The sequence below is a fragment of the Papio anubis genome, chromosome 17 (genome assembly GCF_008728515.1).
Source record: "Papio anubis isolate 15944 chromosome 17, Panubis1.0, whole genome shotgun sequence".
NCBI classification, from domain to species: Eukaryota; Metazoa; Chordata; class Mammalia; order Primates; family Cercopithecidae; genus Papio; species Papio anubis.
In genome coordinates, this window is record NC_044992.1 from 48,540,991 (window position 1) to 48,555,344 (window position 14,354).

Genomic DNA, 14,354 nt, shown 5'->3' on the forward strand with positions numbered 1-14,354 from the left:
ATAGAGACAGCAGTGATTTCCTGGGCCTGAACGGTTGCAGGGAACAGAGAGTGACTACTAATGGGTACAAGGTTTCTATTAGAGGTAATAAAATGTTTTAAAATGGTAGTAGTAGTTATAACTCTCATTATGCTAAAAACCATTTGGTTTTATACTTTAGATCTATAAATTTTATGGTATATGAATTATATATATGATATATTAATTATATTTCAGTGAAGCTATTTTTTAAAAAAAGGAATTTGGAAGGAGAAAATGGAGTATAAAATATAAGTAATATTCAAAAAATGTAATGGCTGAGAATTTTCCACAGGTATTGAAATACACGAATCAATCAAGAAGCACGTAAGTCCTACGCAGGAAAACTAAACTAAAGCCATCCCCAGAAATAACGTAGTGAAACTACACAACACTAAAGGCAAAGAGATGATCTTAGAAACAGTCAAAGAGAGAAAAAAAATAGAAGATTTACCAACAGTGGAAATACAGATTAGCAATAGGCTTTTCAGCATCAACAACATAATCCAGAAGATAATGGTATAATATTTCCAACATGCTGAAGGAAAATAGCTGCCAACCTAGAATTTTATACAAACTAAACCATCATGTAAGAGTGACCACTGAGAAAAGATATTTTCAGAGAATAACAGAGAGGTTGTCACTTACAGATTCTTAGTCTGCTGTGTGTTGCTACAACAGAATTCCACACACTGGGTAATTTACAAAGAAAATAAACTGATTTCTCGCAGTTCTAGAGACTGGGAAGACCAATATCAAGATGCTGGCATCTGATGGGGGCCTTCATGCTGCATTGTCCCATGGCAGAAGGTGTAAATGCAAGACAGCACGACAGCCAGAGAGCAAAAGGAGGCCAAACTCCTTTTAAACAAGCCCACTCTCATGATAACGACCCCCCTCCCATGATAAAATGACATTAATCCATTGATGAAGGCAGGGTTCTCATGGCCTAATCACCACTTAATGGTCTCACCTCTTAATACCAACACAATGGCAATTAAATTTGAACACAAGTTTTGGAGGGGTCATTCAAACCATAGCAAATGCTATAAAAACTATCAAAGAATGTATTTCAGAAAATAGAAAGTTAAAACCAGAAAGGAGGAATAAAGTCCAAGAAACACTGCAAACAAATAAACTGGTAACCATGTAGATAATTCTAAATAATAATAATAATGACCAAATTTTGGAGCATAAAAATAAGGTAAGATTGAATGTGGTGACTCACATCTATAATCCTAGCACTTTCAGAGGCCAAGATGAGAGAATCGCTTGAGCCTAGGAGTTCAAGACCAGTCTGAGCATCATAGAAAGACCCTCATCTCTAAAAAAAAAAAAAAAAAAAAATTAATTAGCTATGCATGGTGGCATGTGCCTATAATTCCATTCCTTGGAAGACTGTGACAGGCAGATAGGTTGAGCCCAGGAAGTTAAAGCTGCAGTGAGCTATGGTCATGCCACTGCACTCCAGCCTGGGCAACAGATCAAGATCCTGTCAAAATAAAAAATAAAATAAAAATAAAAAATAAAATAAACCGAGGTATAAAAAGTAAAATAAAGAACATAAATAAAAATTTCTGACAGGGCACAGTGGCTCACACCTGTAATCCCTACACTTTGGGAGGCCAACACAGAGAATCCCTTGAACCCAGGAGTTCAAGATCAGCCTAAGCAACATAGGGAGACTTTGTCTCTACAAAAATAAAAAGTAAAAAATTAGCCAGACATGGTGGCATGCACATGTGGTCCCAGCTACTTTGGAGGCTGAGGCAGGAGGATCACTTAAGCCTGGGAGGTTAAGGCTGTAGTGGGTCATTGTATTAGTCCATTCTCACACTGCTATAAAGAAATACTTGAGACTAGGTAATTTACAAAGAAAAGAAGTTTAATTACCTCACAGTTCTGCAGGCTGTATAGGAAACATAGAGGCTTCGGCTTCTAGGGAGGCCTCAGGAAGCTTCCAATCATGGTGGAAGGCAAAGGTGCAGCAAGGTGTCTCACATGGTGGGAAAAGAAGCAAGGGAGCGGGGTAGGCGCTACACACCTTTAAACAACCAGATCTTTCGAGAACTCACTCACCATTGTGACGACAGTACCAAGGGGGATGGTATTAAACCATTTATGAGAAACTGCCCCCATGATTCAATCACCTCCCACCAGGCCCCACCTCCAACATTCGGAATTACAATTCAACATGAGACTTGGGCAAGGACAACATCCAAACTGTATCAGCTATGATTACGCCACTGCACTCCGGCCTGGGTAACAGAGTCAGACCCTGTCTCTTAAAAAAAAAAAAAAAAAAAACTTCTATGGACCTTGTTTTTATGCAAGAAGGAAGAGATTAAATTAGATAGTGTTAAATCAAGTGTGCACATTTAAAAATTAAGAACACTTATTAAAAGGGGGAACAAAGAAAACGAGATCAATCCACAGGTGTCAGGAAGTGAGGAAACAATAAGCAAAGAAAAAAAATCATGCTTAATGGAAAAGACAAAGTAAGATTTTAAAAATAAGTCCAAGAAGTCAGTAATAAAATTACATGTAAATAGAGTAAATCCTATTTCTCCACATCAGACATAGAGTGCCCTGACCACCTTATCCAAAATTTCCACCTCCTAGTCCCTTTCCTATTTTTCCTCTCAGCACTTATTGCTTGACATGGTCATGCTTGTTTGCCTCTTTTTATTGTCTGTCTTCTTCCACTTGAAAGTAAGCTTCTTAGAGCAGGTCTTTGCTTTGTTCACTGCTCTGCCCAACAGGCACCATCATAAGCACTCAATGATGGATTATATGTTGAATTGAATTAAATTTATAGAGAAGACACATGAATGACCAACAAAAATATTTTTAAATGTTTAATTTCACTAGAAATTTTAAAATTACAAAGTGAGACAAGCTACCATTGTACCCACATTTCATCAGCAGCATTGCCTTGTCACACTAGATGGCCAATCGCAGGTCATTATCATGTCATGGTGAATTTTTCAGCCAGTGTATCTTGCCAAGTCAGTAAACTGAGTAGTGCCAACTGAAAAATCACAAGATTCATAAAGTTGGAAAGGAGACCTTTATTTCTCATAAAAGGCTGCAGCCCCCAGGCTGGCCATCCTGCAAGTCGGGAAGCATAGCCTCTGGCAGAAGCCAAGAGTAAGCATTTTGAGGGAGGGAAATGTGAGAAAGGAATGTATGCTGAGTGAGGCGGCCAAATATACTATTTAATAAGCTACAGGAGGAGTCATGAATATTTATGAAAAGACAAATGTAGGCATGTGCGATTTAGCTTCATGCCTCTTCATGGGTCGCATGTTCACAAATGGTGGCATTAGCATGATCCAAGGATGGAGTTTTTGACCCTCTGATGTTGAAAGGTGAGGCAGAGGATGTGAAAACCCCCACTGCACATCCTCTGTGGACTGGCCAGACCACTCCATGGTTGGTGGTCTCTTATCAGGAAGGAATGCTGGTCGGTTGCTGTGTTGAAACCGCAAAAGGGAGGAGGAAGGAATCCAGTCACAGCTTCAGATGATGGGCTAAAGGTGATAAAGGAATGATTCATCTGTTTCTTATTTTCCAGAGCTGGTTTCTGCTTACTCCTTAGGAAAGAATTCAGGTTAAAGGTTAATAAGGAAGGGGCATACTGAGGCATGTCTGATCTCCCATCCTGTCATGGTCAGGGACTCTGTTTTTTTCTTTCTTTCCTTCTTTTTCCTTTTTTTTTTTTTTTTTTTTTTCCTTATTATACTTTAAGTTCTGGAATATATGTGCAGAACGTGCAAGTTTGTTACATAGGTATACATGTGCCATGGTGGTTTGCTCCACCCATCAGCCCATCATCTACATTATTTCTCCTAATGCTATCCCTCCCCTAACCCCCGACCCCGCAACAGGCCCCAGTGTGTGATGTTCCCCTCCCTGTGTCCATGTGTTCTCATTGTTCAACTCCCACTTACGAGTGAGAACATGCAGTGTTGGTTTTCTCTTCCTGTGTTAGTTGGCTGAGAATGATGGCTTCCAGCTTCATCCATGTCCCTGCAAAGACACGAATGCATCCTTTATGGCTGCATGGTATTCCGTGGTGTCTCTGTGCCACATTTCCTTTATCCAGTCTATCATTTTTGGGCATTTGGGTTGATTCCAAGTCTTTGCTATTGTGAACAGTGCTGCAATGAACACACGTGTGACTCTGTTTTTAAGGTTTCTCTTTGGTACCCTCGGCCAAGACAGAGTCTGTTCAGTCAGTTGGGGGACTTAGGATTTTAGTTTTATTTCTCAGTAGTAACACTGACCGTTCCCAGATACTTCAGAAGAGCAGTCTGGCTTTGTCCTGAGAAAAAGTGATCTCCCTGACACTCCTTTCTCTTATCCTCCAAGGAAAGCACGATGGCAGAGATAAGAACTAAGGACTGTTTTCCCTAGACCCACGTTTCCCACTGACACAACTCCATCAAACATAGAGACAAGTTTTGCTTAATATTTTATACATTGAACACTAAGAACAAGGTGTATTTACTGTGTTGAGAACTTTGACCTCTCACTCACAAAGCATGCAACAGGGTGTTTGGGAGGCACTGTTCCCCGTGAAGGCAGCTGAGCGGTAACTATCAGTGGACAGTAATCCCAGAATGTGTGGAGAACTGCCAGGATAAAGTGAACAAGGGCGATTTGCATGAGGCATGGAGGCGGCTCCGGGGAATGAACTCTCCCTGAGGAAAGAGAGGCTAGAGTCCACAAACTGGGTCTAAGACATTCTGAGCAGAGCATGGAGTATCACTCAGATGATCTTCCAAGGTCTCCTGCCTAAGCCGCAGCAACATCAACAACAAAGGAGCAGATATTAAATGAACTAGAATATGAGAGCGCAAGAATTTAAGACTGGCCAGGTGCAATGGCTCACACTTGTAATCCCAGCAATTTGGGAGGCCGAGGTAGGCAGATCGCTTCAGCCCAGGAGTTCAAGACCAGCGTGGATAACCCAGCTGGTCTCTACAAATAATACAAAAATTGGCCATGCATGGTGGCGCATGCCTGTAGTCCCATGTACTCAAGAGGCTGAGGTGGGAGGATAGCCTGAGCCTGGGGAGTTCAAGGCTGCAGTGAGCCGTGATCATGCCACTGCACTCCAGCTGGGGTGACAGAGTGAGACTCTGTCTCAAAAAAAAAAAGAAAAAAAATTTAAGAATTTAAGACTGACATGTGATGATGGAACCAGCATCATCACAGCAGGGGAGATAGTATAAGCTTCATCTCAAGGAAAGAAGATGTTAACTAGCAGATTGGTTAATCTGGGGACAATCTGCAGACTGGGGGAGTGGCCTTGGCACAAACCACAGCATGCACAGTGATGGGAACCATTAACCTTGGTTAGACATCAGTTAGGCACCAGTAGGAGCCAGGCATCAGTAAAGTGGTCACTGTTGGCATTTGCAGACACCTGACTTGTAATATCCTAATTTGACTCTAAATAACTTTGAGGGGGAGGGTCCCAAAATTCATATGTAGTTCCCATGGTTAAACAATTCAAGTGAAAAAAGAAACACTTTCAAAATAGGTTGGGTATTGCTCAAATATGGAAGATGGCAAGGTGGTGCTTTTCAGTATTGAGTTATTCAGTATTTCACAAAGGAGAGTTTCAAAGATGCTTTGAGCACTAATAGCATTGTGTCTCCCCAGGAGGATGTATCAGCTCTGGGTGCTTGTTTGAAATCAGTTTTATCCTCTCATAGTCACACCTTATGTGTAACTGACAAGCAGAGAGTGAACTCTGGGTTCAGTCCTGCCATTGATCCTTCCTCACTGTGAGGAAGAGAAAAAATTAGTAGCACAATTCCTGGTATTTGGTAGGTGTTCAATAAATATTAACTTCTGTCATCCTCTGGTAGGGACTTAAAAGAAAGAGTGGAACTGTCTAGAGATGCTATCCGTTGCATTTTACTGAGTAAGGTCCCATGAGAAATATGTTTATCATATTCAGATGAGGCCTCTTGTCCTAGTGATCCCACTTGTTTTATGCTGGCCTAAGTGGATGCTGGGACTCACTGTGCTTAATGAATGTTAATGAAGGTGATGAAGACCTTTTAGGAGACGATTAACCTATAAAGTCCACCTTCTGCTTTCAAGTGGCTTTATAAGAAGCACACAGAGAGTCAACACTTTGAAAATAATGAATACAAATGAGAATCATGTCTGCTTTGCAAGAGGGAAGTTTATTAGGCGATTTGGGGAACTGCAATAAAGGTAGAAGCAGCAGAGAGAACAAAACACCTTGTATGCCACTGTCACAGCTCCAACCTCTGACCATCAGAACCCAAACTGAGTACAAGAGAAGGGCTTGGGGTGAGGAGGATCAAGTGGGCCTAGGTTCAGAGTCAGACCCAAACGCTGAGCATTTGTTCTCCTTCCAGACCATAATTTGTGGTGATGCCTCGGGGTGGGGTCTGCTGGCTGATGGTTGTCAGAGATGTGGAAATGGCCCATCGATGGTAGTTCTGTCTTCATGCTATACTCCTGCTGGCCCCAGAGTATCTAGCACCCGAAGGTGTTGCAGGGCCCACAGCGGGAACGAGGACCACAAGCATTGGTGACGCAGGATCCAATGGACTTTTCATATGCATTGGTGGTGGCGCAGGGGTTGGAGGGCAGCCTGGGATGCAGAAGCATTATACTGTCAGCATGAGAAGGGTGATTCAAACAAGGGAGGCTCAACCCAAAGAGACATAGAAACAAGCAGAAATCGTTCTCTGATGTCCTAGGAAGCCATGCCTTGTTTGGATCACTTCTTCTACAGAGTTCTGATACAATGGCAGAAATGAGCAAAGAACATGTAGGGTGGAATGCCAGCCTTCCCTCTATGACCCTGGACACACAAGAAAATCACTTCCTCCTTCTAAGCCTCAGCTTTCCCACCTGTAAGGTAGGACTGGTAGTACCAACCACACAGGATTATGAAAATTCCACAAGATTGTGTTCGTAAAAATATTATGTTCGCTGGCAATTGCCGTATTGTTAGTGATTGATCATCATCCCTATTGACACTCAAGTGCTCATCTATAAGATGGTGATAATGAGTCCCACTCTGCCTGCCTCAGATGATTCTAACAAGAATTAATGAAATGGAGGATTTGAAAGTTCCATTTAAATCAGAAAAAGTGATCATTGTTACAGTTTTGTTTTCCTTTTTGTGGTGACAAGACAGTCCTGAAGATAGAAAGATTTATTTGCCCATCAGCATCCAAAAAATCTCTGCTGGAGGAAGCAGTCAAGTCCCATGTCTATCTTTTGTAAAAGAAAATATATTTAGCCCAGGTAATGTTAGCAATAAATATCCAATACTTCCCACAGCTGTAATACAAAACTCTGGCCTCTACAGATAGGTTGGCATCTGAAATTTGATCTTCAAAGTCCCTGTTTTATCCTACAGTAGAATAGTGACTGTGCCTTGCAGGGGTGCCGCCCACCAGGTACTCACTTGCAGTCCTCGCTCTCCAGGAGGCTCCGGTACGTGTTGATCTCACACTCTAGCCGGGCACGCACGTCCAGCAGCACCTGGTACTCCTGGTTCTGCCGCTCCAGGTCACAGCGGATCTCCGCCAGCTGCGACTCCACGTTGGTGATCAGGCTCTGCACCTGGGACAGCTGGGAGCTGTAGCGGGCCTCGCTCTCCGTCAGCGTGTTTTCCAGAGAGTTTCGCTGTGGTGGGGAAGATCAGGAATGTCAGAGAGCTGCTCCTTGTAGGGTTCCTCCATGGAGTTCCAAAAAACTCACAAGTTCCAAGGAGCTAAGGAGAGTGTGTGGCCCCAAGGGTGTCCCCAGGACTCTGCCTCCCAACTTCCCCTCGTTCACCAGCAGGGCTGAACAATACACACCAGGTTGTGCTGGGCCTGCAGCTCAATCTCCAGGGCGTTGACTGTGCGTCTCAGTTCAATGATCTCCGCCTGGTAGGACTGCAGCTGCTCTGCGCTGGATACCACCTGCTTGTTCAGCTCCTCGGTCTGAAACACCCAAGGGGAGAAAGGATCAGACCCTGCCTCCGGGGCCGTAGGGTGGGCCTCAGTTCCTGAGTGGCCACGTGCTTAGATGCCCACCTGCGTGGCGAACCATTGCTCCACTTCCCTGCGGTTGGTTTCCACCAGGGCCTCATACTGACTCCTGGTCTCGTTCAGGACCTGGTTCAGGTCCACAGCAGGGGCAGCATCCACCTCCACATTGAGGCGGTCTCCAAGCTGGCAGCGCAAGGTGTTGACCTCCTAATGGAGAAAAGGGAAGAAATAAACCCACAGAAAGAAGTCTATCAATAACCTCTTTGAGGCAGTTCAATATAACGGGAAGAGGATTGCATTGCAACTTAGGAAACATGAGTTGAAGCCCAGCTGCCACCTCTGGAGATTCTGGCCTCTTCTCTGAATCCCTTCCCTCATCTGTATGATGAGGCTGCTTCATTAAATGATTGCTAATACTTCTACCCAATCCAAGATTCTATCATTTCTTTCTTATTTCCCCTTTGCTCAGTGATAAGCCTGGCATGATAATTGGCTTACAATTGTTGCTACTTAAATATAGAAAAACCAGGTTTCGTTCCTCCTATTTATTTCATGGGATACTACTAGAGTATGACACATGTTTTCATCATGAAAACATCTAATGTTTGAGACATGCATCTGATTTCCTGTATTGCATTCAGCCATGAGATCTGAATCAATCATTATTTGAGTTATTTCATTTCTTCTGTTTTTCCCATCGCTCAGTTCATCCATCCATCCATTCATCCTTCCATCCATTCATCCAGCTTGAGTTCTAGTTATCTAGATGAAACAGAGTATAAGAATATTTTCTATCTCCTTCCAGTCTCGGTCTTTAACACGGCACTTCTTCAGAAGCTAATAGATAGCATCCAACAGTAGACACTAGTTTAAAGATATTTGTGTGATCTTTCAGCCATACATGTCTGGGTCCCAAGGGAAAATAGGTCAGCTTACCACACTCCTTTATGTAAAAAAGGGAAGCTGTCACTCATTCCCCAACAAGTCCCAAAGTACGTTTTGAGCAACCAGCAAAATGTTGTTAGGTCTAGGGTGCTTAGCAAATCAAGACCTACCTTATCCTATTCAGGGGGATCACAGAGCTCTCAGTATTGGGATATTGGGGGCTAGGACTCTTACCTGCTCATGGTTCTGCTTGAGGGACAGCAGTTCCTCCTTCAGGGACTCCACCTGGGCCTCCAGGTCAGACCTGCACAGGGTCAGCTCATCCAGAATCCTGCGCAGACTGTTGATGTCAGACTCCACCAGCTGCCTCAGGGACAGCTCCGTCTGGTACCTGCACACACAGCCAGAGGTCAAAAGAGGTCAAAAAAAAAAAAAAAAGTCTTTGTTTCCTAGGCTTTACTTGGCTGACTTAGTCAATTTTATTATATTTTGAAATATTTTGAATTTTAAAAATATTAAGGGAGAAAATACTCCTGTACTGAGTGAGAAGGCCTATTTTGTCACTGAGACACACATAAAAGGTATTGGTGGGATGCCTGTGGATAGTTTAGTCTAACATGAACTGCATTTGTTCTAAAAATCTCGTTTACAAGTTGCTGTCAACTAAGTCCTGCTGTTTTTGCCATCTCAAGTGAATCAGCGCCCTTCGTAAGCCTACTCCAGGTTGTCCTGCCATCCTTTCCAGCCTTGCCAAGAAGCAATTTAGTGTTGTGGAAGAAACACTGAATTCAGAGTCAGTTAGAGCCAGTCTTGTCATTGAATGACTGTAGGTAGATACTTTAATCTCTCTGAGCCTTGATTTCCTCAACTGTAAAATGAAGACAAAACTAACACCTCACAGGGTTGGACTGAAGATGATATAGATAAAATTATATTGTAAACTGTAAGATTCCAGGAAAATGCAAAGGATTCTCATGATTGTAATAATGGTCATACCTAAAAGTATTGATTGATTCTCTGAAAGGAAATGGATTTTGCCTCCTGTTTTTGTGGTTTAATAACTTCTTTTTGGTGGGTTGACAGTGACTAACGTACACAAAGAGATCAATGTGAAAATCACTTTTAAACTTAGTCCAGACATTGGGTTGAAAAGGAGTAAGAACGGATGTTGTCTTACAATCAGACTTAAAGCACAGGGCTGCGCACAGTGGCTCATGCCTGTAATCCCAGCACTTTGGGATGCTGAGGTGGGTGGATCACTTGAGGTCAGGAGTTCAAGACCAGCCTGGCTAACATGGTAAAACCCCGTCTCCACTAAAAATACAAAAATTGGCTGGGCCTGGTGGCACATGCCTGTAATCCCAGCTACTAGGAAGGCTGAGGCAGGAGAATCGCTTGAACCCGGGATGCGGAGGTTGCAGTGAGCCAAGATCGCATCACTGAACTCCAGCCTGGATGAGAGAGGAAGACTCCATCTCAAAAAAAAAAAAACAAAAAAAACCTTAAAACACAGAATCTGAGCACCTATTGAAGAGGCTTTGACATTTAACTTAATCCTAACCCAATACAAGAATCCTCCCAATATCATCCAGAAATTTCTGCTTCCACCCTTCCAGGATAGGGAGCTCATCACTTTGCAATTCAGCCTGTCCATTATGAGACTGCTGTGATGATTAGGAAAATCTTACTTGGTTCTGAAGTCATCTGCAGCCAGCTTGGCATTGTCGATCTGCACCACCAGCCTGGCATTCTCAGACTTGCTGCACAGGATCTGGGGATAGGATTAATCATGAAATGGGTTATACCAAGAAATGCCTTGTGCCTTAAAGTGAAATACTATTTTCTTTCAGCCACATTCCTCCCAAATAGCTTTGAGTCCTTCCAGATTTTCAGCTCTGGGATAAAAGGAGGATTTGATCATAAAACTGACCATTTCAAAACCAGGACAACCAATGTGAATTCATCATGAATTCTATTCTTATCTGCTTCTGACTTCCTGCAATAATTGAGGTTACTGGGCATCCAAGGGTCACCCAAGGGTTGGGTGACCAATCATCCCAGTTTACTCAGGACTGAGGGGTTCCTGGGATGCTCAAATGGGAAAAGTCTCAGGCAAGCCAGAACAAGTTGGTTATCCCACACAAATACCAACTTTGTTCCACCTGCTGACTTCTCTCCACTCTCCCCTCATATTGCCCTTGTTCACGCGTTGGCAAAAAGCTTCTTGCTCTACCCAGAATGCCCTCACCCACTAGCAGGACCCCTTGTGTAACCCACATACTTAATCGATAACACTTCTTATGACCTTTGTGTGATCATTTTGTTTCCACATCTATCTGCCCTGTTAGACTGTGAGCTCCTGAAGGAAAGAGACCATCTTACTCAGTATATTATCCCCCATCCCAGCACTGTGCCTAATACTCTCCAACTCTGGGTAAATAAATGAATGATATTCAAATAGCACAACCCTTTCCTGGCATCTGCTTTTCCAGATCTACAGAACAGTGGACAGTCAATTCCCTCCAAGAATCAAGGGCTTGTACAATTGGATATAAACTCCCACTCATCCTTCAAACCCTACTCAGATATTGCCTCTTCTAGGATCCCTCCCTAACCTACACCAGGTATTCAGTCCCAATTCTCTGTGGACTCTTTACTTATATCCACTTCTCCTCCAGAATGGATGGCCCCATATTGTCATCTGTATACATGGCTGCTCTAGAGGATGGTCCATATGTCTGTAGATATTGCTGGAGTCAACGACTCTCTTGTGTTGCCATAAATGCTATCTTTTGCTGCAGCTTTGAAAGGCTTTAAATATTTGGAGATTTACTTAGGAAATTCTTAGCATAGAAAATAAATCAGGTGCATACTTTTTTAAAATGCTATAATGCTCTGAAAACAAAACCAGGATATCATAATCAAACCAAAAAATCAGATATTCCAGTTTGGAGTAAGAAGTCATATAAGATTGTTATGACTGATTTTGGTGTAATGCTTCACTCTAACACCAGCCTGCATCCTTCCCTTGTGGTTCTACAACAGATTTTCTAAGACTACTTGATGTCATACCTAAGCCAGTGAATCCATGTCTTTACCATTCTCAGCATTACTGTGAACAGACTTACATCCATTCACAGGTTATTATGTTAAATATAGATAAGTAGTTCATTAAGCTGGTAGTGTGGGGCCCACCTCCTCACCTTCTGCTGAAGCTCCTCAATGGTCTTGAAGTAGGACTGGTAGCTGGGGCACAGCAAGGGCTCCTGCTGCTGGGACCGCTCCCGGATGAGGTTCTCCAGCTCCGCGTTGTCCCGCTCCAGCTGACGCACCTTCTCCAGGTAGCTGGCCAGACGGTCGTTCAGGAACTGCATGGTCTCCTTCTCGCTGCCATTGAAGGAGCCCTCGCAGAACCAGTTGCAGTTGCTCACATTGGCAGGGATGTTGCAGGCCCCGGGTAGGGTGCGTCCGTGGCAGCTGGGGGGCACGCAGGGCCGGGAGGAGCAGCTGGTGCGGCAGCTCAGGCTGGGCAGGCAGAAGTTGTAGGGCATGGTGCAGGGAGGCAGTGGAGTTCTGGAAGTCAGTTTCAAAACCTGATTCCTTTTCCCTGGGATAAGCCCTGGTCCTCTCCAGGGCTTTATATTCTGTCAGCAGTGGGTGTGGCAACCGTGTCAAGCATTCCCCCTTTTTACCTCCTTTGCTGATTTTTCCATTTGTTATTTAGCCAATTCACCTGAGTCCTATACCTCATAAAATGTTTTACTCTGGCTTCTTGCTAAGTCAGGACTCCTCACAAAACATGCTGATTGGTTAAGTAAGAGCTTCATGGTTTGGCTTCAAAGTGACCAACCTTGCCCACAGCAGCGCTCATCCATGGGACATTGAGCTAGAGTGACAGCTGGGCCCTGTCCCCAGAGTAGGGGGCACGTCAGTGCCTCTTTCTCCTAAATGAGGAAAGGCTTGTGTCTCATCCAGTTCGTACTCAATTAAGACTCTGTGAGAAACGCCATGTGAGGAAACCCATCTAGAAACTAGACTATGTGATAGGGAATCCTGGAAGCCGACCTCAGAAAGGACTTATAAGGCCATTGGCTCAGGATCCCTTTGCAGTTCCATCCAGGCAGATGGAGGCAACTCTACCCTCTTCCTATGGGGCTGCAGGAAGCCACCCACCTCTGTTTCTACTAGTATTCAGTGTTCACAAGAACATTAAGAAAACTAAAATTTTGGGAGCACCTACTCTGCATGAAGCACTGTGCTGCATGCCCATGCACAGTGTGACTCTGTCACTGGTGATTGGTCCTGCTTGCTGAGTCTCCACTGTGCACCAGGCACTGTGCCAGACACCTCATATGCACCAGCTCCTTCAGTCCTCTCAAAATGCTGCAAGGGTTTGTAGATAAGGACACCAAGCCTCTGAGAGGTCTCCCAAGGTCACAGAGCTCCTACGTGATGGAGCCCGGATTCAAAACAGATCTCTGTAATTCTAATGTCCACACTCTTTCATATTACGTGTCTCTCTCTTCCAATCTTTTCAGTACTGAGATGCAATAATGCAGAAATACAGATTGAGCTCCACTGAATTCAATCAGTGCTGACAATATCCTAAATTAGAATGGGCCACAAAATAACAAGCCTGTTTTTTACTTATTAAAGAACCAAAAGTCACTTCTATGCTGATAGAAGGAAGTTTACTAAGTGAAAATGCATTGTACCCACTAGAAGCTTGAAAAAAAAAAGGAAACCCTTGGTTGATCTGATGGAGAAATATCCAAGCCTAGTTCTCCAAAGTATATGGCCCTGCAAAGCCACCACTATATCATGTGCGTGAAGTGGCATTTTATGACCATTGGCACATTTTGGCAAGCAGATGCTCTGCTCTCATGCGTTCCAGATGGAGGTAGGAAATATGAGGATTTTATGTTTAATCTATCAGTGCTCAAATTCTGGAAGATACTACTCCAAGTTGTTCCTTTTGGAAGCTACATATTAAGTCTTGCCATACAAGAATTCTTTTCCTACAGGAGATCTGCCATTTCTCAGATCACCCTTCCTTCAAACTTGCCCTCACAGCCTGGGACACATTCTTTTGGTTATCCTCATTGAAGGCCAGTCTTCATCTTCTAAGGGTGTGTTTATTTTTGGAACCAGCCAGATGTCATTTGAAACCACACCTAGTGCGTAGGGTGAATAACCAAGCTGCATAGCATCTTTAATGGGTCAGAAACACGTTGTGACTGCAAAATAATAATGTGCATTTTCTTGGGTGACTCTGGAAGTCATTTCCAAGGAGAAGCTTCAAATATGCTTTTATAAAGGACAGCAGCTTTGGGGCAAACATGTGGTCTTCCAGGGTGAATGCATTGAAGGTACTGATATCTTCCTCTACAATCACAATCCACAACTTTCTGC

General features: G+C 43.5%; 1 protein-coding gene across 1 annotated transcript; it reads right to left on the minus strand.

Annotated features, from left to right (window-relative positions):
• Nucleotides 1-6,205: 6,205 nt before the first annotated feature.
• Nucleotides 6,206-14,354, minus strand: KRT33B (keratin 33B). The gene is made up of 7 exons (XM_003912989.4): nucleotides 12,146-14,354; nucleotides 10,631-10,713; nucleotides 9,177-9,333; nucleotides 8,103-8,264; nucleotides 7,884-8,009; nucleotides 7,487-7,707; nucleotides 6,206-6,661 (listed from the first exon to the last, which is right to left on the minus strand). The coding sequence occupies exons 1-7, from the start codon at nucleotides 12,491-12,493 to the stop codon at nucleotides 6,544-6,546; spliced, it is 1,215 nt and encodes a 404-aa protein (XP_003913038.2). The 5' UTR covers nucleotides 12,494-14,354; the 3' UTR covers nucleotides 6,206-6,543.